Genomic DNA, 24,908 nt, shown 5'->3' on the forward strand with positions numbered 1-24,908 from the left:
AAATATGCGTAGAAGTTAAACAAGCGCAATTTTTGCGAATACCCGTATGATCCCGTTTCCGGCGCACTACTGCCCCCTGCAGTGTTGGAGTGCGATCCTGTAAAGTTTGTTGCTTAAACAAAAGCATGATTTGCTGATTTGTTGTATTATTTAATCACATTCCAAATATTTCATTAGTTATTTGCTTCTTGTTTTATTTCTGACCTGAAGTCATTTATTTCTTTCGTCATTTCTCTTTCGTCCTTTGTACTCCTCTCTAGGGACTACAAACACAAATGTAAATCTCCAAAAGTTGATTCTGTTCACCTGGACGTAGCGTTTTGTGGGAGAAACGTTTCCTCACTCATCCAAGTGACTTCTTCAGTCTCACCCGAGGACAGTCTGGAGACTGAAGAAGTCACTTGAATGAGTGACGAAACGTTTCTCCCACAAAACGCTACGTCCAGGTGAACAGAATCAACTTTTGGAGATTTACTTTCCTGGATGATTGAGAATGCATCAAGACAAATGTAGATTGCTTTGCCGCCACCCCCCGCCAAAAAAAGCCGGTCACGACAGACAAACAATGATGCCTTTATTGTGAAAAGACCACACCGGAAGAACGGCCAGACGTGACCCCACTGTCGTCTTTCACACCATTTGAATTTAGTTTTTGTAATTTTGACAGCTTCTCGGAAGAAATGGCGACCAGTGAGGACGTGCGGGAAAATGTGAAGGTACTCTAGTCCTGAGTGTCGCCCAGACACTGCTCAGCTTTCTGTTCATTCACAGTTTATGGACATTTTTTTTATTTTGTCCACAGTTATTCGAGCATTGCAGAATAGTTGCTCGGGCGCCATTAATTTATAACCAGTGGAATTTCTTTTGATTTTAATAAGTTTCTTTTCAGGTTATTTTATGTATTCTGCAAAAGAAAGGTTTGCGGTGTCAACTTTGCTGTACGTTGTCTTAATAAACGTGCATGAGGACAGCTGTTAATGTGGCTGTGCAGAAATACTACGGCAAGCGGCTGGAGTCCTCGGGTGATCTGCAGACAGGTGCCGCCTCCTGCGGATCGTCCTGCAGACCAGCGCCCAGAAGTGTTACCGAAGCTCTGAGTGAGGTTCACCCTGAGGTGACCAAAAGGTGAAATCTCGCTTTGGAATCATAAGCAATTAAAGGTGTTTTTATTCTTACCAGATATCAGCAGTGAAAAAAACACAAATATGAATTTTTCCAAACTTCATTTAAGAAAAGCAAGGCCAAACACCATCACAATCACAAACTTTAGACATCTTACTACCAGACACCACATCTTTCCATAGATTTTCTTCCACTTATCCTGATCTTTTCACTTTTGCTCAGGCTGGAAGCATTTGGTCAGCTGACATGGAATAGACCCAGACAATCAGATTTTTGAGATTCCCACTTATGGGATCATTCTGTACTGCCTGATTAGAGACAACAGGTTTTCCTGTAATGACTGGTGTTATTGGCTCTCTTCAGGTTCTTCGGCTGTGGTCTTCCATTTCCAGCAAAGCTCGAGGGCTGCAGAGTCCTGGATCTCGGCAGTGGCTCCGGCAGAGACTGCTATGCTTTTAGTAAACTGGTTGGGCCGAATGGACACGTGACTGGGATCGACATGACACAGGAGCTGGTAATTACAGGTTTCTGCACAGATGGCACTTTGATGTCTGCCCCTTCCTGATGTAGTTAATTCATGTTCTTTTAGATCACAGCAGCTCGTCAGTATGTTCAGTATCATCAAGATAAGTTTGGCTATAAGGAGCCCAACGTCACATTTGTCCAGGGCTACATGGAGAACCTCAACGAAGCTGGCATTCAGAGTGACTCCATGGATGTAGTGATGTAGGTTTAAATGATGTAGTTGTGTTGGGTGTCAGGTGGAAAAAAAAGGAGCTTTAATTTGGTTGTTAAAGTTTTTTCCCCTCTTTGTAATCTCTTCAGATCCAACTGTGTGATCTGTCTATGTGCTGATAAAAGAGCGGTGCTGCAGCAAGCCTACAACGTCTTGAAGGTTACCCTGACGAATCATCATTAACACAAATAAATGTTAACATGTTGTCACACACACACACAAAGAAATATAGGAATACAAGGTGCACTCACTTATTTCATACAGGAGGGAGGTGAGCTTTACTTCAGTGATATGTTTGCCAGTAAGATCATCCCTGATCACATGAAGCAAGACGCAGTCCTGTGGGGTAAAACAAACACTACTTCTAAATCCAGTTAATTCAAAGCCAACCATCTCTGCCGTCACCGATAACTCTTCAGTCCCCGTCTCCTCTGACTTAGGTGAGGGGATGGGCGGCTCTCTGTTTTGGCCCGATCTAATCTCATTGGCCCGCAGCATGGGTTTCAGCTCTCCACACCTCATCTCAGCGAGCCACATTGTGGTCTACAACAGTGAGCTCAAAGCAAAAGCAGGTAACAAAGAGGCACATTTTCAGACAGCATTCACTCTGATTTCACAACTGAGCAAGCTCTTCATTTTGTAGGCGACATCAGTTATGCTTCAGGCACTTACAGGCTCTTTAAGCTGCCCAGAAGTCCAGCGATGTCAAACGCTACTGTGACCTATAAAGGGACGTTGGCAGAATTCCCAGATCAGCTGGACTTTGATTCCTCCCACTGCTTCAAGGTATAAAAGGCACCCTTTCTCTTATCAGCATGTACGCAGAGACATTTATTAACCTGCTTTTATTCTAAAAACACAGGTGATAATTAGTCTGGAAGTGTTATGGTTTTTAATTTCAGAAAAACGACATATATATCCAATTAAACTCTTTTCCTCTTACACAGAAAGACGTAGCAGTGCAGGTAAACGGAGAGATGGCAGCAGTCCTCCAGAGTTCCCGTTTCTCCTCCGACTTTAAAATCCAGATGTTGGATAAACAGGAGACAACGCCAGAGGTATCCAACACCACAAGTTCACTGTGGCTAAAATGCTTTTAAATTTTAACTTTTTACCCCTTGAGAGCGAACTAAGAAAAACTCTTGAAGCTCTTTTCTGAGCTGAGCGGTCGTCAAATCACGTTTTTAGTGATATTGACTGAGATGTCAGAACTCATTATTAAAGGTACAGGTCGTTAATTGGTGTTTTGATATGGGAAAGAGTTAACGCTTCAGCGTGCTTAAGTTATGATATTAACATAGTTTTATCTTCTCAGTATTGCCACCTCAACCCATTTCTGCTGGCTGACAAACTGGGATCCTCCGTGAAGCAGTGCTCTAAAACAAGCAAATGAAGAGGCAAGTGACTGATCTGAAGGCTTAACAGAAATGTTATTTTTGAATTTCGGCTTTATAAAGACATAATTTTACTAACTAATGGGGAATCTTGTAGATAATCTCACAGATCGTGGCCAGTGACGTGTCTCCATATTTCATATTTAGACATAAAATGTATTTTTGTAGAAAACAAGTATGTTTCTCTGTAACACTATCAACTCAGAGTTTGAGCTTCTTTATGCTGATGTCATAATTACCATGTGAACAACAACATTTACAGAAGTGGAAATAGAAATACTTAATGACATAATAACCCGTGTTTAATATTTGACATGGAATTTTACAACAGCATAATAAAACGACTGCATTATAGGGGATTTAAACAGCAACATTCAGGTACTGAAGTGGATGCATGATGAGCAGCTGCCGACAGGCTGACAGTGTTAAAAACGAAATGACGTAAACATTCAGGGGTGTTGAAACAGAAAAGTGTCGCACATGTTTAACATCTTTACCACCATAAAGGAGTTGTTTATTTTAAGGAACTAAAACATGTTTAAAGATGCCGCACACTTTCTCATATCATAAGGAATACATGAGCTACAACTCTGTTGTATAATGTATTAAGGCACTACAGTACACATAAAAAAAGAGGTCAAAAACAAACTTTTTATCTTATTTATCTTTCATGGGCAGTATTTTAAAGTGTTTTGTAAATGTTGTAAATGTAAATGTTGTATTCTCATGTGAAGTGTAGTGACGTGTGTGTTTAAGAAGTTTTGAGTGTATAGTATGAAATGAAAGACATTTAAGTAACTGAGAAAGTTGATAAAGTCTTAACATTTTCAGCTCATAAAAACATCCAAATGCACTCAGTGGCCACTTTGTTAGGTACACCTGCTCAACTGTACAAATATTGAATCATCCAATCACATCACAGCAGCTGGTTATCTCTTGATGTTCAAACTTAGTGTCTGAATGTGAAAGAAAGCTGCTTTAAGTGACTTTGAATGCGATGAGATTGTTGGTGCCAAACTGGCTGGTCTGAGTATTTCAGAAGCTGCTGATCTGCTGGGATTTTCCCACATAGAAATCTCGAGGGTTTACAGAGAACGGTCTAAAAAAAGAGAACATATCCAGTGAGTACTCAGCGTAAAAATGCCTCGTTCATGTTGGAAGAGAATGACCAGACAGCTTCAATCTGAAGCTGACGGTAACAGTAACAAATAACCATTGGTTACAATCAAGATATCTAGAAAAGCATCTCTGGGAGCACAGTATCTCAAACCCTGATGCAGATGGGCTACAGCAGCAGAGGACCACCAGGGCTATGCGACCAAATTTTTCAGTGGTGCGACTAAAAAAAAATATTCGGTTGCACCTGTGTGACCAACTGTTCGGGTAGCAAAAAAAAAAAAAAAAATCTGCAACCTTCCCTGTGGTCAACAACAGACACACATTATGCCCCTATCGTGGACTAAACCAATCAGAGATAGTCAGGGGCGGGACCTCTCTGATTGGCCGTGGTCCAGTTGAAAGTGCAGGTAGAAGTGGGAGGTGAGTAGCTTGAATAAAGTGATATCAATTCATTAAATCCTGAATCGACTTTTAAATATAACTGTGTTTGGCCAGAAACGCCAGATTCTCAGATTAAAGCTCACAAAACCATTTCAACAACAACCATACAGCAGATGAGAGCAGGTACACGGATTCCACACAAAGACGTAAACACAGAACGGACCAACGCATCAGAATCAACTTTGTCTTTCTCGGCTTTCTCACCCGACGGCCCGTAGACGGACACGCTGTCGGAGCTTAACGATCCTGATGCGTCCGGTCTGCGCTGTGATTACGTCTTTTTGCGCTGATTCTGAGCTGCAGGTTTTGTCTCTCTCCAACCAAAATTCACCGAGCCAGCAGCAAAAGAAGCAGCAAACTGCGCTTCACATTTGACCAATGTCGTCATGAATTTTGCTGTTTTGCTTCCACGACTATTAAAATCACACTTCATGCACAGCTGGCTCTCTCTCTATCTCTCTTTACTTCAAGAACAGTTTTATTCATTCGCTTATTACCCACCAGTCTACCGTTGTTTATAGCGCTGTTGGCTGCTGTCTTTTTCTTTTTTCACTTAAATGACCTCGGATAAGAAAGCCTATTTTTTCTGTTATTCAATACTGAAGAAATTTAAACTTTATATGCAGAACATTGTAGAATATTTTTAAGGTTATCTGCTATAAAAAGCCAGACCAGGAAAATCTCCTTCATGTTTTTCTGTGTTTTATTCTCAGTTACATTCACACAAAGGCATCTGCTGTGATGTTCACAATTCTGATGAAGTCAGTACTGATAAATGATCAGAATTATAATATTTCTGACTGTCTGAGGCTAAGTTGAATCGAATCGGGACTTTGAAAACCGGAATCGAGTGGATTATAGAAATCAGTGATGATACCCAGCCCTAGTGAGCAGCCTAGGCACGACAGAAGTGGATGTAGCTGTAATAGGAAAAGAACTATTGCTAACTTTTCTGTTAAGTTAAGGCCTGATCCTTCTGAAATTCATAGCCAGTGCTCTGACACGGTGTCATCAATCTTTGAATGCTGAAAAAGCACAGTGTATCCAGAAAAACACATTATATTATATAAATTATTATAAAATTTGTGTGCGCCTAACTTTTGTGCCCATGGCAAAAAGTTAGTCTAGAGCCCTGACCACACTGGGTGGCACTCCTGTCAGCTGAGAAAAGGAAACTGAAGCTTCAGTTTACACGGCTCATCAAAAATGGACAAGAGGAACTTTCCTCTCCTCAGGAGCTCCCTCTGCAGGAGGGGGAGATACAGGAGAGGTGGAGGAAGATCTCAGCCTGGGTGTTTATTGTCTTATGTAGTCTGGAAGATGAGTGGATGGTGGGGTGGGTGCAGTTTTCTCTGTGGTGGGGTTGGGTGGACTGTCCCGGGCTCTGTGGGGCCGGGCGGCGCTGCTGCACTGGGCCCGGTCTGGATGGGCCTGGGCCCCCTTTCCCTGGCGGGTCGCGGAGTATGGGGGTGCCTACTGGGGTCAGCGGGGGAGCTGGCCCCAGGGAGGGGTCACCTGCCCCTCCCTTCCTTCCCTCCCCATCTCCAGCTGCCTCCCTCTTCCTGCTCCACCACAACCACCCACACATGCAGGGCCTTGGAGTGGGGGTATGTCACCAGGGTGCAGAGGAGGCTACCCCCCCCCCCCCCCCCCCCCCCTGTCCCCTTCTGGCTGCCTCTGCCTCAATTTTATCCCACAACTTAGACATTCACATTACTCACACTCTCATTACACATACATATAGGATCTTGGGGGTGGGCACGATACACGGAGTCCAAAGTACCATCAGGGTGTACACCCCACCCCTGGCATCGTTGCCCACCTCTCAATTTTAAATACACGTAGACATTGAGGGCTAGCAGGAGGGACCATGCGCTTACCTGCTGCTCTCTGGCAGGTAGCTCCATGCCCTCCTGGGTTTTAAATGCACCTTAGAACACACATGCATCAACATTACAATGAGCGGGTGGAGGGAGGTTTGGAGTCTTCTCTCACCCCCATTCTCTGCGACCTGCTGGAGCAGGGGGGCTAGGACTAGGAGGAGGAGTTGGCCGTCCGACTGCGGTCTGGAGTGTGGAGCCTTCCTGCTGCTGCGGAGTCGGGGCGGTCTGCCTCCCCCCACCGCAGGGAAAAGGGAAACACCACCTGGGTCTGGGTGCAGTTCCCCCCTCCAGGGGCGGGGGCACCTAGACCCGGTTTGTAGAGTACGCTTGGGGAGTGTGATCGTGTGTACAACGTCTCTTTATGTCTGTCTCCACGTTGGTTGAGTGTGGAGTGAGTGCATATGAGAGCATGAGGGTGGGAATGGATGTTTGTATATGTGTGTGCCTGTATGTCTGTGTCTATATGTCAGGTTGGGTGTCAGGCGCCACCTCTCTGGGGACATCTCAGGCCCTCCAAGGTTTGGAGGCCTATCTCCCCCTACCACCACTTCCCCTGCCAGTGGCGGACCCCCTCAGACATCGGTGCGTTGGTGGTTCTTTGTGTCCGGGGATGGGCGTCCAGGTACACACCGGCTCACTCCTTGGCGGCCGCTTATCGGGGCCTGGAGCCTGGGGCTCGCTCGGGCCACTTCGGAGGTGGGGTGCCCCCGGCCTCTCGGCCTGGGGCTCGGTCACTCAGGCGCAGCTGGCTGCCGGCGGAGCTCACGGGCGCGTCACTGCAACTCCCCCTGGCTTCTGCTCCGCGGCTGCTGAGTGAGCCCTCATCTGGGACTCTCCTCAGCTCTTTCCGGGACAGTGGCGCAGCTGCCCCTCTGTTGGTCTTCCTTGGTCTCTTGTGTTCTGGGGGCCTCTGGATGTCTGGAGTTTTGATCTCCTCCACACCTGCTTCACGCCCTGGAGGACGGGGCTGTGGCCCCCCCACACCCTCTAGCAGATTATTACATGAAGGAACCTTTTAAAAAACAAAAAACAAGCGCGTCCATGCTCACAGGTGTACACACGGGTGATCACACCCACAAACTACACCCTTTTTGGCTCCTACCTCAAAGCACACTGTGTTCTGTTGATCTTATGTGCTGCACAATAATGTTTAATATTTAGTATTTACTGTCATATTCCCATATATCATTGTGATGCTGTTTATTCTATTACTCTTGTTCTCTTCTGCTTGCTTTCTTTTTTCTTTCTCAGCAGGTGATCCAGGTGATTGATATATGCATTTTTTTTCTCTGCCCGTTCTGTTGGTTTTTGTCTTTTGCCCTTCTCCCCCGTCCCTCTTCTCAGCTTGTTTCTCTTTCCCTCTTTCTTTCTCCCCTTCTTTCCCCCAGTCAAGTCTGTCCCGTATTCAGTAAGTGAAAATAAAATAAACAATAAAAGGTGAATCAAATGGACCATTACGGCAAGGCTGGGATGGTCAGTTTGGTAAAGTAAATCCGTTGGGCATCTTTCTTTGCCTTTAGACAACAATTCTGATGGCAAAAGAGCCAAACGGGACAGGCCAAAAAAAAAAAAAAAAAAAAAATGGACAAGAGAATGTAAAATGTTACCTGGTCTGATGATTTCTGTTGTGAGGTTTAGATGGGTCAGAATTTAGCGTAAACAACATGAAAGCGCAGATCCCTCATGTCTTGTCCCAGGGATTCAGGCTGCTGGTGGAGTAGATGTGTGGGGGATTTTTCTTGTCACAATTTAATGTTGCCTGCTAACCTTAACTACAGACTGTACCTTCCTAAGACATCACACCTTTAGTAAAGCAACCAGAAAAACATAAAAATAAACTCATTAAAGAGATCAGTGTGCACAAAGAGAGAATTCAATAAAGCTGTGACTGCTACTATAGTAACATGGCTCTTTAATAAGAGCAGATAAGAGAGGCCGGCTGGTTTCCAGGCAGCCTGAGGCAGAAAGTGGATTAATTGATGTCATGTCAGACAGAAGGAGAGAAAACCAAAGCAAGAGATGACATCACTCATCGCTGAGAGGCGTAAATCCTGGTTATATCTGCAGCCAGCTCAGGTCTTCAGCTCTGAACAGAAGAGAAGAGGAGAAAACAAAAATTAAACACTGAGCAGCTTTCACGTTATAAGCTAGTGGCTTGGTTTATTATTTTTTAAAACATGAACTAAGGTTGGTTTCGGTAGCATACAGTAGTGGTTAAAACTGCTATAAATAATAGTTGTCATCAAATTTTACTTTAAGTATTTTTCATGTTTTAGATTGCAGGTTGTTTTAGCATAAACACTCCAATAATACACTTCTCACTTCCTGCATAGCACCATGTGGCAGACAGATGCCATAAGCAGCTAACCTATAAATCATACTGAAGAATTTAGCATCTGAAGGACCAGATGTTCCTCTGAGAATTTAGTGGAAAGCAAACAGAGGCACCAGTGGATTTCAACATGACACATAAATGACAGACAATGTCATCCCGTATGTCCTGCATAGGGTTTGTCTTTAGTCTGTAAAGAAAAGGATATAACTTCCAAGGCTAAAAAGTGACGCCAATGCAGAAGCTGCAGTTTTTCTAGTGACCAGCAGGGGGCAATGCATATGGCTTCTGATCATACAGAAGTCAATGTCACTCCCATCAGTTAGATGGGAGATTAGATGTTCGAACATTTAATTTTAAAGGTAACTGGAAAGCAGCATGGTTCAATTCAATTTTATTTATATGGTGCCAAATCACAGCATATATATATATATATATATATATATATATATGTATGTGTATATATCAATCAATCACCTAAAGGTGCTTTTTTTGGTAAGACCCTACAATCATACAGAGAAAACCCCAACAGTCAGACAACTCCCGACAAGCAAGCACTTGGTAACTGTGGGAAGGAAAAACTCCCTTTTAACAGGAAGAAACCAACAACAAATGTAACTGCTATTACAGTTGAGGAACTAAACATTTTTGTATATTTTACAGTCTAACTTGTATAAATGCAGGACAGCACTCACTGAGCCTGTGCTTTTGTTAAGATTTGGCCTCTAGCCATCAGCTCTGCGATGCAAGCCACGGCAGGATCGAACATCAGGCTGGCCGCTGCCACCACCACATCATCCCTGTTAAAAAAAAAAAGGGTAACGTGAGAAACTTTACACACAGAGGACGAGCTTATGGTCAGCTGTTCGGGGCTAACTCTGCACTCACTTTATGTAGAAAGCCAGAAATTTCCTTTCTTCCATTTTGCCTTTGAATATAATTTCTGTGTATCCTTCCCCATAGCCTAGAAAGAGGAAATGAGAGGAGGAACAAAGATTTAACACAGCCTCATCTTAAAAAAAAAATTACATTTTAAAGGTGACATTTAGAAGTCAACACTCCACCGGCGTATCGGATACTCTTCCCAAGCAAAACAGTCCAGAAGAAAGGAACAGACTCGATTTTTGTGGATTTCTTCAGCATGTTCAGAGCTGCTACTCTTCCTGGTACAAAAGACAATGATAAGGTTTAACTCGGCATTAAATCACCCATTATAAGTTTTCAACTGAATGAAAAACACAGTCCTTTAGCCTCTCACCGTGAGCGTGTGACATTTGCCAGTGACCAATGCTGACCCTCTGGTCGCCTCGAATGGTCAGAGGGAAAGAGGTAACATCTCCAGCGGCAAAAATATCTGGTACGTTCGTCCTCATGAACTGTTAGAATAGATGAATAAAGGCTACAGCAAGAACCTCAACATAAGACGTGTAAAATACATACATGCAGCTATTCCCTCCATTCATCAGGGCACACAGTTAGGGCTATATTTTTTTTTTAGTTTTTGCCTCTGTATGTTTTCAGGCAACGTCTAATCTGGCCTTCCATGTCCTTGAGTGAAATCAGTAGTTTGCACCTTGATGTAAACTCTCTCCATTTACATTCATGACGCTGTCTCTTGATTGTAGACTTTGAAAATAACACTTTCGCCTCCTTGAGAGTGTTTATAACTCTGTTAGATGCTGTGAAGCTGTTTTATTTATTTATTTTAAACTGAGGAAACATTACTATGGTCATGAACCAGACTGTTGATTTGACAGGTTTATTTTGGTTAGCGGTCATCAGATGTGCAGATAATGTAAGAAAGAGACCTTTTTGAAGCAAAAGTTTTAATTTTAACGTAGGAAAAGCAAAAGTGTACTCATATTGACGATGCTGGCTCACCATCAAAGCTTACGGTAACAGTTAAAGAAACGTAGACACCTCTGGGTGCCATGCTTTATGCTTTAGTTATATCAGCATAAGTTCGGCTGTGCCCTCTACAGGCTGCGTTACCTTGTCAACAATCACAGCTTTCCTTGAATCCATTTCCACCTCGCTTCCTGCCAATAAGTCTGAATTGGGGATTACACCTGAAAAACATATAATTGACTCTGATATTGGTGGAACTACACAGGAAGTTTCTGTCTGACTTTGTTTAAAACAGTCATCACTCATAAAGCAATGTTAGCAAACACCACACATCCAAACGTCTCCACACTCAAACACTCCCAAACTTGATTTGCATTTCAGGCAGACCTAAACACTGAAGTAGAAAAATAACTACCAATGCCAGCAATCACAACATCAGCCTCCAGGACTACACCACTCTTCAACACCACCTGCTTCACCTGAAAATCCCCCCCCCAAAAAAAAAAAAAACATCAGTTATGGCTGTTTAAGCAGAATATATTAGACTTCAGAGATAATGGGTTATTTTACAAGCGATACCATGAGGGTTGATGTTTGATCTTTGTTACTAATGCTGCGGGTGACATGTATTCCTGTTCTACAATCATTAACCAAACCGTCCGTCATGAAAATAATGGCAGGCAGAGATACCTTCCCATTCTCTCCTCTGATCTCGGTGACTCGATCGTTCATGTGGAACTTCACATTTTTTTCTTCCAACATCTGAAAGTGAAAAACTGTGTTTTAATTATGTTAATTAAAAAAAATCCAAAAGAGTAGCACTGAAAACTGTTGTCATCATAGTCGCGCACTTGCATACTCAGCTGGCCGATCTCTGACCCCAGAGTGCGCTCAAACGGGTATTGAGTAGTGCCAACCATAGCCACACTGGCAGCTTTGTCTGAAAAGTAGGACGCCACCTCCATACCTAATATGCAAATGAAAAACACATCAGCGACGTGCACATTTGTGTGCCATAGCTGTCAGCTATCTATGAGCAAAGAGCGTCACGTCAACCCCGATGGGCAAAAAGATGAAAGATGTCTCATTCTTTAACATAAAAAAAGAAACCTTATTTAATAACCTATGAAAGACGCTCCGGTAACAACTACTTTCTGGCCAAGGCTGGAGCTGTAAATGTCTTTGGCGTCTTCGTAACTCTGCAGTAACTTTACTCCTTCCAGGTCTGAACCAGGACAGGTGAGCGGCCGTGCCCTGTGAACAAAAAAAATAAAATTTTAAAAAGGGACCACAACTTGTGACATGTTGTGACACATACAATGTACGTTTGCTTTTGCTCATTAAAGACGGTCTCACCTGCAGCCTGTTGCGATGAGGAGCTGGTCGTAACGCTGCAGAGTGCCATCACTCATTTTCACTTCCTTCTTGGCTGGATTTACTGACACCACCTGCAAAGCAACGCACAAACCTTACACATACACAAAAACATACCCCTGTAGTCAAGTCACTTCGCTGGCTCCCAGCTCAAAACACAATTACATTTAAAATCCTGCTCAAGTAGAAAAGTGCTATACAAGAACTTGTCCATTTACCATTTTACCATCTCCAGAATTAGATCCAAGCGTGCTGAGGGTACTTTCAGTTACTGACCCGAGGTCAGTTCCAGCTGTGTCTACATTCAGAAACAGACTTAAAAACCTTTCTTCTCTCACAGGCCAAGAAACTGGACTAAGTGTGTGTGGGTGTGCATGTGTATGTTCGCTTGTATTTTAGTTTTATTTTGCTGTTTTTATTGTAAACCTACACAGGCATTTATGTTTTTATCTTCTGTGCTAAGCACGTTGAGTCTGAGCATAATTAAATATACTAAATAAATAAAACTGCTATTAATACTACACCGATTACCAAACAGCAGACCCTCTTAAGGCCCGCAGATCTTACTATTCCCCAAGAGAAGATTGATTTCCAAAACTTGGCGAGAGTGCATCAAAAATATATTCTAACCTCTTTCTTTGTCCACATCTCCATCCCGTATCGTTGATAAAAGTCATCTGGCCGGAGAAGGATGCTGCTGCTCTCCACATTCAGAGCCTGAAAGAAGGAATGCCACTCACTAAAACCACTCAGAGAGAAAAACACAAATCAAAAGACAGAAATACAAACACATGGGGCATCTACCCCCTTATCCTGGTGCTTACCTTGCTCAGTTTGGGTTTATCAAATGGAGGCACGGAGTCTTTAGTTATGATGATGATGCGACCCTGGTAGCAATTTTGCCGAAGCGTCTCAGCGCAGACCAGAGAGGCGGGGCCTGAAATTACAGTTTCTATGTTCAGGACTGTGATTTTTTTTTTTTTTTTATACCTCCTAGTCTCTGTCTTCACTTTTGCCTGAATACTTTAAATAGTACAAAAAGCTGCCATGCCTTAAACCTGCCTGTCGGTTAAAACAGACTGATGAATATTTCCATCTCATATTCATTACAAAGTTCTCACCTCCTCCTATGAGCAGAATAGTATGTTTGACGTCCGGCACCACACTGCACATCTCTTTTACCCGTTTGGTTACGGTCAGAGACTGAGACAAACACACAGTGCATTGTAACACAACATAAAAGTGCACTTTGGTTCATTTTAATCGTCTTATACCTGATCTGCCTTACTTTTTTGTTGATTGAAACGTACACCTTGCCGTCTTCAACTTTGACCTGTTAAATGAAACCACATTTATGATTGTTGCCTGACTGTAGGTGAACAGAATAGTTTCCCTGAAAACATTTTTAATAGGCAGAAAGTTTGCTGAACCATAATGAGATAGGATAACAGAACCAGACGTGTATAGGTTTAGAAAGAAAAGCCCTTTTCATACATTATTTTTGCCTTTTTTTGATCAAACGTTCCCTGTTTGAGAAGCTCAGATGCAAAAAAAACCACAGCCTATCTCCTAAATGTTTTTCATAAGCTCAAATATAAATATTGTTAAAATGATCTGAGCCCTTAATTAATTTAAACTCCTTTAATATATCTTTATTCTTTATACAATTACATTAAACTGGAACCAGAACTTCAACGGTATATTAGTCAAATCGTCTCATGAGCGATCACAATACACACGTTACTGCCTGTAAAAGTAACATGTATGACCTTGAACTTGAACACAATCTGAGTGAAGACGCATTAGGTGATCACAGTGATCCAATTTTTGACCAAAACTGTAGGTGTAGTGATTCTGGTGAAGCGAGATGGGACAGATGAATGAGGGACACCTCACCATGGCATAAGCTGATCGACTCTTTGGGCAGGTGAGCTACAAAATGAATCCATCAATTTGTGAGAAAATGTAATAAACAATGGAGAAAATGACCCAAATGCAGGAAGCCACAGAATCAGAGGTCAAATCCAAAAATCCAGCTGTTGAATTGAGGTAGGTGTAAACAAAAAGTGAGGGATGAAACAAACAATACCACTCGCAAACTTCTTTAAAGCCTTTGACCAAGAATATCTGACAACATGGCAGTGTTAGGCAGGAGGTGTTTGTATATATACACTGCAGAGACGACTTGAATACAGGTGTGGCAGAAGGAGGGCTTTAAAGAGAAAAAAAAAAAGCCAACAGAAAATATTTCACAATACAGGAAGTGACTGAGCAGAAAACCAGAATCATGACAAAGAAAACCCTGGATGAACTTGTGATAAGTGCCATTTCACCTTGTAGCAGGGCAGACTGTCGAGACCTGGATAATCCTCAATATCTCCATTCCTGACATTGAAGCACGCACCATGAAAAGGACATCTCACTCTGTCACCAACCAGCGTCCCTGAATTAACACAGAGCATGCAACTTAGAAAGTGAAAGAAAGCGAGAAAGATAAATAGCCGAGACGTAACTTAAGTCCTTACCCTTGATCAGAGGTGCACCGTAATGAGAGCACCTGCCTCCAACAGCGCTGTACTGACCCTCGCTGCGGACTAGCAGCACCTTCTGATCCCCCACAGTTACTTCTTTCATTCTGCATGAACACAAAAGGAGCAAAAGAAGAAATCATTATAAAAACCTTTGTTTTTTACCATTTTCCTCTTTTATTTTGATGTTGTATCTAACGTCCCTCTGTTTTTTTTAAACTCCCTGTCTTTGTGCTCTTTCCCAACAGCTTGTAAATATCACATATCGCTAATTAATTTGCTAAGTAATGGATCACACAATTACTGTGCCACCCGAAGGTTGATCTGCACATCTTTTAAGATTAGCAGCAAAGGCCTGGCTTCAGGGCTTTCTACCAAAGAGCTTTCTTATCCTTTAAACTATTTCCTTTACTTCGGCCACTTGGTTTGGTTTAGGAAAATATAACATCTTGGGTTCAAATATATCCTTTCAATTCACCGTTTTGTTAAGAAACGTTGGAATAAGATACCATGCTTCCCTGGGTGACAGATCAGGTCTTTGCTCCCGGTGTTTGTTTTTCTTAGATTTTTCGCTGTGTCGTATATGACCGTTGCTTCTCTGATCCCTCTGCACTGATTTTGAACTTTTGACCTGGTTTCCTGTTTGCAAAGGTATCACAAGGCGGGGATAGCTCAGTAGGTAGAGTGGTTGCCCCATGATCGGAAGGTCGGGGGTTCGATTCCCCTTAACAGCTACCCTGAGGTACCCCTGAGCAAGGTACCGTCCCTACACACTGCTCCCCGGGCGCCCAATGGCTGCCCACTGCTTCACTGAGTGAATGGGTTAAATGCAGAGAGCAATTTCCCCACGGGGCTCAATAAAGTACAATAATGTAATAATAATAATGTACACAAGCAGATGTGGTGAATTGCATTGTGACTTACTGTCCATCTTTGAGATCAGCCTCCTGACACACCAGTTCCGTCACCTCCTCCTGGGTCTCCGTTTGACCGGTTTCTTGGCACTGATTCATCCTGCAATACGTTAACCACCCTAAGTAAACATGTTTGCTGTTAGAATGACTGGGTGGGCCCGCAGACTGCCAAGATTTATGATAATGCGTGTCTAGACCAAAGTCAGCTACAAACCAGCTTAGTAGAAAACAGACAACATGCAGGATATGGCCAGAATAACCACACATGAATGGATTTAGCTGCTGTGAAACATTTTCATTGCAAATACTTCTACATTTCAACTGAAACGCTTCTTGGTAATTAAATATTAAACATTAATCACAGCTCACCTATGTTTCTAATTAACAGAAGGTAAGAGAGCAAATGCAGAAAAAAAAATATGTTGGGTACAGAAAACACTTTCTGCCTCGTTCTGCAGAATCGATGAAGATCATATACAGACTGAGCTGTACAGCAGCCTATTAGTATAACAAGGGTTCAAATGAAGTAAACAAGCATCATTATTTATATATAAGAAGGCCAAAACTTTAGGCTAACACTAAGACCAATAAATGGTAAATGGTAAATGGCCTGTATTTATATAGCGCTTTACTAGTCCCTAAGGACCCCAAAGCGCTTTACATATCCAGTCATCCACCCATTCACACACACATTCACACACACAATAGGTCAATGATGTCAAACTAATTTTACATCATGGCCCACATCTTAACCTTTTCTTTACATGCTCTCTTTAACCTTATTACCCTTCATGCTACAGACAAAATTCAAACCATTTCAGAAAAAAGACGAGCTTTACGGGGACATTCGGTGTGTCATTGTAACACAAGACAGTCGCAAGGCACTGCTGCCTGATCAGCACATGGTGAAATCAGCGCTGCATAGATTTTACCATGTGCACTTCACATTATAGTAACTCCTCAGTGATTTTTTTTTTTTTAGTTTTACAGCCAAAATGACTGAAGTAGTCTATCAGCCTGTATAAATCAGAATTAAGGGTTTATCGCCCTTTTTTTTTTTAGTGTAACAAAGTTTAACTACCTGTTTAATTCCTGAAATAAATTGAGGAAAAGAAGTGCAATTCCAACAGTACATCTCAGGTTTTCTACATGACAATGAAATCCTGCTGTAGAGAGAGAGAAAAAAAACAGGAATTTTGCTGTCATTTAATTGTTTAACTAGCACTTATTAACTTATTATTTGTCATTATAATTATTATTAGTATTATTTTTATTAATGGCGCCATAATGAACAGCCAAGGGGGAACAGTCTTTATCAGCAGGAAAAGCTGTAAAACTTATACAAAAAAAACTTTTGTATACGATTTGTTGATAATCTGTTAAACATAAATCATTGTCAAGACACAATGAGATCAAAAATTCAGAAGCTGCAATCAGTTGTTGCCTGTTGTGACTTTTATACATCTTTATTTATCCAGGTAAACAGTCTCAAGAGAGACTTGGACAAGCTGGCGGCAAAACATAAAAGTTCTGTAGAGATATTTTAAGAAATAAAATGGACTGGGCTGATAACAATGTCAAACACGGAGTGGGGACAATAAAGCAGAGTCATAATGATGCTTGCAAAAACTGGCCACCTCTTTATTTCATATATCACAATACCTGTTTAGCTGTATAAACAATATTTAAACAACGAAAAAACAAAACAAATAACAAACATGTAAATAGCAAAAATCACTTTTTGGTATGACATCGGAGTCTTTGCCGTTAGATTTTGGCCCCCGTGCCCTATGTTTGACACCCCCGCTATAGACTGTGATTTACATCTAGCTTACAGCGATATCGAAATCTCCGCGTGCAGAAACTACGCATTATTTCCACGTATACAATAAAAATACAGCTAGCTGGTTTAAAGAGACAAACAGCGAGCCCCGTGAGGCTGCACTCACTTGTTTCCTTGCAGCTGAGCAGCACGGAGGAGAATGCCAGACTGTCAGATAAACACCCCCCGCGTGACAGCCAGCCGGTCCCGCGAGCTCCTCCCTCAGCCAACCGTAACCGAGGAGGAACAATAAAGGGATTGACAATGGGCTGCACAGCACGTATAGCGTATACAGTCCGTATACGGGAGGAACAGACCGTACAGTTACGCCATGAAAAAAAAAAAGATTAGCGCTGACTAACGAAGGATCAGTACGAACACCTGTGTACCAGAGGATAGATACCTGGAGAACCGCTTTTGCAGGTTTTACTCGGTAGAATAGCCAGTGGCGTGTCCAGCGGGGTGGCCTGGGGGGGCACAGGCCACCCCCCCAACCAGACCGGCCACCCCAGGTGCCACCCCAAAGGCAAAACAATAAAATTCAATCAAATATCAAATGTCCGATTATGTTTTCACGGTGAAGCTCAGATATCCGAGTGTAAGTGAATGCAGCATCGGCTTCTGCGCTATGTGCATCACATTAGCAAAGGTAGGAGAGCCAAGCTCGAAAGACTGCACTGCAGGAAACAATTTTTCGGTGAAAGAAAATGAGGACAGAATAAATGTCCCGGTAAGTAATATTAAGTTTGTTGAGTTTAGTAAACTTCGGTGAAATTAGAATACCAAGGAAAAAATAACACTTAAAGAATTATTGCAGCCATGGAATATATCAGACAGTATGGTACTGAGGGCAGCTAACATAAGAGTTATGAGTTATAAGATATAATCTAAGTCGTAACATTGCTGTATGGAGTTGCAGGTTAACATAACTGGACTGGCCATCGGGCATACCGGGCATATGCCCGGTGACTTATTTTTTATTTATTTTTGTAAGGGCATGAACAATGAGAGGTGGTGGATTGGCCAGATGCAGGTCGATGTGTAAAAATAACTCAGGTGTTTGGTGGTGGCTATGGCGGGGCTTCCACAGAGGCCAGCAGGTGGATGAGGGAAGGGGAGGCAGGAGGAGAGACCCGAGGCAGCCGCCGGTCCTAGTGTCAGGTGAACTGAACTTCAGGTAAGAAGTTATGACCTGCAGTCTATCTGGGTCAGATATAAACCAAGTTTAGGTGGAGTTTATTTTCGTTGTGCTGACTTTTTACCGTCAGTTGCAATAACTCATACTGCGTTCTAGCCAGCTTGACGGAGTTTTTATACAGCTGGGTGGGTGCTATGATGTTACTGATAGTGAACTTTATTTTATTCATAAGGTTAGTTAGTAGAGTTGCCAACGGCTCCTTAAAAAATGGAATGGTCCCTCATTCAGAGAAAATATTACACGTTTCGTATTGAGCAGAGAAGGAACACAGTTTGTCCCGAACTTCAGCTAGAATGGAAAAAGACACAAAGCTGGAGTTATTCTGTGTTTACGCTGCACAGCTGTCTCTTCTTCTCTCATTCTCCCCCCTCTCTCTCCTGTTTCTACTTCAATCATGAAACTGATCAATGATCAGCTGATCGGCTTTTCTCTCTTGTTTATTTATCGCCCACTTTGCACCAGAAAGAGAAAACCAGCGGATGTCGCGCTAAACAACAGCAGCACGTTTAAGCTTGATCAGCTGTTGTTAGAATTTATTTAATATTAATTTTTAATATCAGCTGATGTTTGCTGGAGCCACAGCTGTAAAGCTGCTGGTCATGATGTCAGTTTGGATATGTGGTGAGAGGGAAACATGAAGATGAAACCAGGAGATGTCCTTACTGAATCATCAGAGCTGTGATGGAGAAACAGGTTTACCTTTTAGGTGACATGAATGAGTTGAAGGGAAGTTATGAACTGTTTCTGAGAGAAAAATAACACCAGGATCCTTTTCTAAGTAGCTGACAGCTGGTAACTGTGCAGGGGTGGGTCTAGCAAAGTGTTGCCAGGGGGGCAGGTAGGGCATTAACAGGGAGAGGTGGGGCACAAAGAAATACTTTTCTTTCTTATTCTCATTTAAAATATCTAGCTTTTATTAAATAATTATCTAAATCTTACAACCAAAGTTTTTATCTGACGTAAAATGTATAGAAATCATACATATACCAACAAGACGGTGTACATATGGAAAAGATATATATAAATTTTATAAAGTTTGTAAATGTCTTGTGTGAAACTTGTATGAAAAGCATACAAGAGTAAAAACAGATATAAGATCCCTTGAAAGATTATATAATGAATCTTGTATGTTTTGGATACTTACTAAAACAATATATGAAAGTAATGAGAAAGTGGCCACTTTCATGAGTTAAGTCATATAAGTTTTTACTATTTCTTTTCCATATGGGACTGTCACAACAGCATTTGTTTTCATTCAAAGTCTTTATGGCTTTACTACCTGGTGGGCCGGTCTGTAGTCAAAATGCCCAATTTTTTGTCCCAGTCCAGCCCTGCAGGTTAATACTGGCAGTGTCACCATGCCAGCTGACTGTATTTCATCATCAGCCAGTGTTGTTCTTGATCAATATTACCAAAGTTTACCATAAGGCAGCATAGAAAGTATTTACTTGCTTTCAGGTTTTATTCAAATGTTAGTCTTTTCATTTGTTTCCCCACTTTTTTCCTGTTTCAAAATCAAACACCAGTTTGTGAGAAGATTATCTTCTTTTTTTAACAGGCAGATAAAGTTTTGCATTGGAATGGCTAATTTGTCAATTGTTTGTTACAAATGTTCGTATTTTAATATTCAAAAATGTTTTTGCCCAAAACATATGTGCAGTATATGTCAGTAAAAATACTATGCAAATATTGCTGTCCTTGACTGCTGAATAAACACTGACTGATTGTATCTCTTGTACTTTATCAACGCAGTATCTAAAAACTTTGCACCGTAGTGGTTAAAATCTCATTCTAATAAGAGTTAAAAGCGCATTCGGTTATTAGGTTTATAGGATTATTGAATTATGGTTAACGGTTGGTTGAATTTTTTTTAAACATTATCTGCCAATTACATCTGCCACCCTTCTCCAAATCTGTGCCCCTACCTGGCCCCCCCAACAAAAATTTTCTAGACACGCCACTGAGAATAGCAAGGAGCAGGGGCGTTACTGGGCTGTCGTCAGTGGGGTGGCACACCAGGGTGGGGGGAGGGAGGGCATTTAATCATAAATGATCTGCAGCATGCTGTGACAATGACAATAAAGTTTCTGATTCTGATTCTGATTCTGTGCATGGTTTTCAGGCTTGTGTACAGCCATGTGCCCTATTATTAGCTACATGGAAAGAGGCAAAGCATAAAGGTTTGAAAATTAGTTTCTATTCCTTAAACGTAAAAGTCATAACCCAGTTTTAGTTCAATCACAGCTGTCATGTGGTGAGAGTTGATGATGATGATGATACGGTGGCCCTGAGAGGCCAAACAGACTGCAACTTAAGAAAACACCAGCGATAAGAAAAACACTGCAAAGGCACAAAACACAATGGAAATAGGAAAAACAAAACACAAATAGGAAAAACGAAAACAGAAATAGGAAAGAACAGATTCCCAAAAGCACAAGGGAAGTGTTCCTGGGGAGACAATAACCCGACAGACCATTTGCAGGAACCAAAATATGCTAAGAATTGCGCTGGGTGACACTTAAAAGAAGTGGAGGATCTATCGGTTTTGTGAGGAAAGAAAAGATGAGAGGTAAGTCTGTTAGCCTAACTATTAGCCTAAAACGCCGGCATCTAATAACCAACTCGCAAAATAAAACAAAATAAAAACAAAACAACAAACACGAAAACACCAGACATTATAATACAGACTTATAATTTGCACCGATGTTTTTTCTATAAATTCTATATGCGAAAAGTGAGCGCGAGAGTCCTCTGTGCGCCTGCTTGCTGCTGAAGTAAACTTTATTGTCATCTCCGCTACATACAGTCCAGTATATAGAGAGACGACACGACGAGGCTCCAGTTACAGCAGTGCAAGTAAACAAACAATAAATATAAGAAGAGTAAGAAAATAAATATACACTTTAGGACTCGGGGTAAAGGGATCAATAACAATTTAAAATTTATAATTTACAGTTTGATGATTTAAAGTCTCACACACAACCCGTCGAAACGGGAGGGAGGCCGGCTGCTTCCAAATAGAGCACATTTCATTCATAATGTTTGAAATCCAAGCCTATTATGTATTCATGATTTGAATCCTGGGTTGTGCGAAATCCCAGAAATACACCTTAAACAAAGTGAATCTGTGAACTAAGGTGTAGGTCTATTAGGTTATGTTGTGGCAATCCTCGATATGGGGGATCTTCATACTGGAGTGCAAAATTAAAACCAATGGAAGGTGGACAAGAAAAGTTCAAAGCCATCAGGTGCTTAGTTTTAGAAAAAAATAGAAAAGAAGAGGAGGAGAAACGAGCAAAAGATACAGGTAAGCAGATGTGTCATTGGATAATGGCAGGTCATGTAACCTGAAACAATCAGAATCAGAATACTTTATTAATCCCTAAGGAAATAATGTGGATTACAGTTGCTCCAAAAAGAAATGGTAAAAATAGTAACAGTAACAGACAAAACTCCAAACAATACATTATGTTACAGATTTTAATATTAATTAGTTCCGACAACAGTTTTATGTTAATGTACAATCCTTAATATGTTTTATGTATGCGCGCGTGTGTGTGTGCGCGCCAAACCGCCACTGGTCATCAGTATTATATGGCTGTATCCCAATTCAGGGTCTGCAGCCTTAAAGTACGCAGCCTTAACGGTCCACAAGGGCCGCGTACTCAAAGAAAGCTAAGGCCAGAAGTTTGAGGCTTGTGAAATGGGACAGTCTGGCCTCCATCATGCTGCCCAGGTTGCCTAGCAACCATGACACCAACCGCTGGAAATGTTTCATACAGCTTCGTTTGACAGAAATGAAGGAGAAATCTTTCGTTCATTTGTTTGTTTTCATATGAGCTTTGATTTGGTAAGTATCTGAGGCTGAGACCACAGGACTGTAAAACATGATTGTTGGGCTTAATTTCTGTACTGAACAGTCTTTCTAAGATTAGCTATAAATAACAATGAGCTATAATATTAAAGTTTATGTTAGTTTGGTTAAAAAAAAAAAAAATGTTATCAGAACTTTTTTGAGATTCTGGGTGTCCACACCACTGGGAGTTTACTGCTTTTTTATTATAACACCTGTACACATTTTCCTAAATATTGCCACTGACTTACTCCCTCCATATAATAATAATTAAAAAGATTAAGACCAATAAAAACTAAAATAATACCAAACAGTTTCAAACTATTAAAAACAAAAGTGAAATAAGAGAATCGCATCTGGAAACTAACTGAAACTGAATTTAAAGCAAAAAAATAAATCAAACAAAATGAAAAAGTGTGCGTACTTGCCCGTGAAGTTTTCCTCACAGGTGTACAGGCGTGTGAGAGGAGGAGGACACTAGCGTTGAATTTGTCCAAACCTATCACCTCACCTCTCGCACATACAATGGGTTGCTTTTGTCTTTGCAAACAATAAGCAGTGCTAGGAGTGTCGGGTTTCAGGGTCATCATGACAATGACAGTTACAAGTAGGTTTTTGCTAAATCACCATTGCTGAAGTCTCTGTCCTACCCTTTTTGACCACTTTATAAGGAACATATAGGGGTTTTTTTCTCCATGGTAGGACTCACAGTCAGAACAGATAGATGCTTTTACAACAACAGTGGTTAAGAACACACTTGTTGTGGATAATCAGCTTCGTTTAGAGGTCAAATGATACTTCAGGCGTGTCATTATTAACAGAAAACGAGAGAAGAGAGGGAGGCAAAGAATTGCTCCCTGAGTCTTGGACCCTTGGTTTTTAGTTTTCTGTTCAATGTTTTAGGGGGTTTTGAGGAATTTATGTTAATGCTCTGTAATATTTTATGATTAGAATAAGAAAGGAGAAATGAATGTATCAGAGGAGCAGTTCAGGTGGAGTGAATTTGGAAACAAAGTTAAGAGAGATGAGGCTGGATGGTTTGAATGGATGAACACAAAGCTCTTAGCACATGAAAATGATCACAAAGGATGGTGTGGATATGGTGGGATGGAGCCATACAACCCCTAAAGGAAGCTGCCAAAGGAAGAAGAGTTCATTAACAACAATACACAAGGTTATCAGAGCTCAAGAAACAATCATTCAAATGTCATTAGCCTTGCTGTGAAAAAATACAGTTAAAACATGAGACTGAAATCTGCTCATGGTCTCTTCTTATCTTTTGCTAGTGTGTCTTATCTTTTTAATTGTCTGTTTGTCAAAATCATTGAATATGTACACTGGACAATCATTCCACTCTAGAAAGAGAACAGTTCAAACATATCATTAAAAGCCCTCAAATGACCATTCCCATCACCAAATTACCAATCATGAGGCAATGTGACCTTCAATAATGTAGTACCATATCATAGCGTGCGTGATAGTGAAACCCCTGAAAACTGTTACCTATAACCCATACTCATGGATTTATGTGAATCATTCTTTTATTGGATCATGATGCTGCTTGACATAAGTATGGGTTGTTTCTCACCTCGGTCCAATAGAAAGAATGAATATTCCTGTGCAGACTGTTGAATAAATGCATGAAAACCTTAAAGCTTCTCACCCTCATCTTCTCAACATAACAGGCAATGCACAATCAGGATCCAAGGCGGTGACGCTTTGCCTCTGGATGCTTTTCTCTCTTATCTCTGTTGATTGTGAAATTTATAAAAGAAGCGTGGTTTATGCCTGATGATTCATGTGACTTCTAAACTAAACTAAGCTCGAAACTAACCGCTGTTGTTGTAAAGGCATCTTTCTCTCCTAACTTAGAGTCCTACTCTGTGGGAAATAAAACAACAAAAACTAAATGTTCCTGTGATGTAATCAGAAAAGGGTAGGACAGAGACGACAGCAATGATGACTTAGCAAAAAACAGACTCATTTATTTCCTAGCCCTCTGAAGCTGGACACTCTAATCGTGCCTGTTGTTTGCAAAGACAAAAGCAGCCTATCATATGTGTTCGAGGTGGGGTGACAGGTTTCGAGAAATTCAATGCTACTGTCCTCCTCTTCCACTTCCCACACGTCAGTACAACTGTGAGGGATAGTGGTGTGCGGATCGATACTGAAATATCGATTCTTCTGATGCCAGTAATTTATGTTCTAGAATCGATTCTCATATTAAAATATCGATATTTTAGTACTTTGGGGTAAATTTGTAGTTTTTCATTAACAGGAACACCGTGGAAAGAAACTATATCATTCGGATCATCTAAATTGGAAGGAACTACAATTAGATAAT

General features: G+C 41.4%; 2 protein-coding genes across 6 annotated transcripts; one reads left to right on the forward strand and one right to left on the reverse strand.

Moving 5' to 3' along the window:
• The first annotated feature begins 118 nt into the window (after positions 1 to 118).
• On the forward strand, positions 119 to 3,995 carry LOC146654013 (arsenite methyltransferase). The gene is made up of 10 exons (XM_085379742.1): positions 119 to 716; positions 992 to 1,125; positions 1,486 to 1,636; positions 1,712 to 1,848; positions 1,948 to 2,017; positions 2,123 to 2,204; positions 2,299 to 2,430; positions 2,502 to 2,644; positions 2,806 to 2,916; positions 3,174 to 3,995. Exons 1-10 carry the CDS (start codon positions 681 to 683, stop codon positions 3,249 to 3,251), a joined length of 1,074 nt encoding a protein of 357 aa, XP_085235868.1. The 5' UTR covers positions 119 to 680; the 3' UTR covers positions 3,252 to 3,995.
• A 4,247-nt stretch (positions 3,996 to 8,242) lies between these two features.
• On the reverse strand, positions 8,243 to 23,078 carry aifm4 (apoptosis inducing factor mitochondria associated 4). Of its 5 annotated transcripts, XM_085380743.1 has the most exons (20): positions 17,641 to 17,927; positions 16,773 to 16,857; positions 15,702 to 15,810; positions 14,775 to 14,884; positions 14,583 to 14,692; positions 13,538 to 13,582; positions 13,371 to 13,452; positions 13,074 to 13,186; positions 12,880 to 12,966; positions 12,232 to 12,323; positions 11,999 to 12,129; positions 11,727 to 11,842; positions 11,455 to 11,637; positions 11,291 to 11,354; positions 11,020 to 11,096; positions 10,286 to 10,403; positions 10,092 to 10,190; positions 9,916 to 9,991; positions 9,723 to 9,827; positions 8,243 to 8,781 (listed from the first exon to the last, which is right to left on the reverse strand). In XM_085380743.1, exons 3-20 carry the CDS (start codon positions 15,788 to 15,790, stop codon positions 8,751 to 8,753), a joined length of 1,728 nt encoding a protein of 575 aa, XP_085236869.1. In that variant the 5' UTR covers positions 15,791 to 15,810; positions 16,773 to 16,857; positions 17,641 to 17,927; the 3' UTR covers positions 8,243 to 8,750. The 5 variants fall into 5 exon arrangements, with proteins under 5 accessions (XP_085236869.1, XP_085236870.1, XP_085236871.1 ...); XM_085380744.1 differs by lacking the exons at positions 16,773 to 16,857; positions 17,641 to 17,927 and adding an exon at positions 22,989 to 23,078; XM_085380745.1 differs by lacking the exon at positions 16,773 to 16,857 and having other exon boundaries at positions 15,702 to 15,791.
• Positions 23,079 to 24,908: the final 1,830 nt, after the last annotated feature.

Source organism: Rhamphochromis longiceps, linkage group LG14 (genome assembly GCF_057381845.1).
Source record: "Rhamphochromis longiceps isolate RC_006_pf linkage group LG14, R_longiceps_female_GT1.1, whole genome shotgun sequence".
NCBI lineage: Eukaryota > Metazoa > Chordata > Actinopteri > Cichliformes > Cichlidae > Rhamphochromis > Rhamphochromis longiceps.

Coding starts and splice junctions, on each gene's coding strand:
- aifm4 (XM_085380744.1), bottom strand. CDS start 15,790: ATGAATCAGTGCCAAGAAACCGGTCAAACGGAGACCCAGGAGGAGGTG. Junction 11,638..11,726: donor TCGGCCAGCTGAGTATGCAA/GTGCGCGACTAT, acceptor TTTCACTTTCAG/ATGTTGGAAGAAAAAAATGT. Junction 11,097..11,290: donor TGTTGTGATTGCTGGCATTG/GTAGTTATTTTT, acceptor TATGTTTTTCAG/GTGTAATCCCCAATTCAGAC.
- LOC146654013 (XM_085379742.1), top strand. CDS start 681: ATGGCGACCAGTGAGGACGTGCGGGAAAATGTGAAG. Junction 1,637..1,711: donor TCGACATGACACAGGAGCTG/GTAATTACAGGT, acceptor ATGTTCTTTTAG/ATCACAGCAGCTCGTCAGTA. Junction 1,849..1,947: donor GACTCCATGGATGTAGTGAT/GTAGGTTTAAAT, acceptor TAATCTCTTCAG/ATCCAACTGTGTGATCTGTC.